Source organism: Crocuta crocuta, unplaced genomic scaffold, assembly GCF_008692635.1.
Source record: "Crocuta crocuta isolate KB4526 unplaced genomic scaffold, BGI_CrCroc_1.0 scaffold613, whole genome shotgun sequence".
In the NCBI taxonomy this organism is placed as follows: Eukaryota; Metazoa; Chordata; class Mammalia; order Carnivora; family Hyaenidae; genus Crocuta; species Crocuta crocuta.
Window position 1 is genome coordinate 1,173,213 of NW_027528880.1, and position 894 is coordinate 1,174,106.

At 72.3% G+C, this 894-nt stretch overlaps 1 protein-coding gene across 1 annotated transcript in view; it reads left to right on the forward strand.

Annotated features, from left to right (window-relative positions):
- Position 1: 1 nt before the first annotated feature.
- Positions 2-894, forward strand: part of TNFRSF6B (TNF receptor superfamily member 6b) — a gene marked incomplete at its 5' end in the record, with an annotated part of 1,094 nt that continues 201 nt past the window's right edge. The window contains 2 exons of the mRNA XM_077756819.1: positions 2-263; positions 351-667. Coding sequence (XP_077612945.1) covers positions 2-263; positions 351-667 — 579 coding nt within the window. The remainder of the gene's footprint in view (positions 264-350; positions 668-894) is intronic.

The following is an 894-nucleotide window of genomic DNA, read 5'->3' on the forward strand; positions in this document are numbered from 1 at the left end:
GGGCACCTTCGTGCAGCGGCCGTGCCGCCGGGACGCCCCCACGACGTGCGGCGCGTGTCCCCCACGCCACTACACTCAGTTCTGGAACTACCTGGAGCGCTGCCGCTACTGCAACGTCATCTGCGGGGAACGCGAGGAGGAGGCGCGGCCCTGCGACGCCACCCACAACCGCGCCTGCCGCTGCCGCCCCGGCTTCTTCGCTCACGCGGGCTTCTGCCTGGAGCACGCGCCCTGCCCGCCCGGCGCGGGGGTGACTGTTCCCGGTGCGCGGCGGGGCCGGCGGGCGGCGGCCACCAGTGAGGACGGGCCCCCAGGCCTCCCTGACCCCTTCCTCCCCGTCTCGTCCCCAGGCACCGCCAGCCAGAACACGCAGTGCCAGCCGTGTCCTCCAGGCACCTTCTCGGCCAGCAGCTCGAGCTCGGAGCAGTGCCAGCCGCACCGCAACTGCACGGCCCTGGGCCTCGTCCTCAACGTGCCTGGCTCCGCCTCCCACGACGCCCTGTGCACTAGCTGCGCCGGCTTCCCGCCGGGCACCCCGGAGCCAGGGGCGCCAGGTGAGCAGGGGAAGGGGCGGGCGAGTCAGAGGACGAGGTCGGCCCGTCCCCTGTTGTCCCCAGGCCAGGGTCCAGCCCCGAGGCGTGCAGCCTTTACCCAGCCTTTGGGAAGGTCCTCCAGACACTGACCGGGGGTGGTGGGCTGGGGGGCTGGCACCGGTGCGCCAGGCCACACTACCCTCCACCCCGGGAAGCTGCTTCTCAGGGAGTTTAAACTGCATCTCTCTTCCCACCCCTGCGGCCCCCACCCTCTTCTTCCACCTCTGCACCGGACCTGTTGGTGGGCAGGGACTTCCCCCTGGGCGGGTGCTCAGGTGCCCCCCCCGCACAGAGCTCTCTG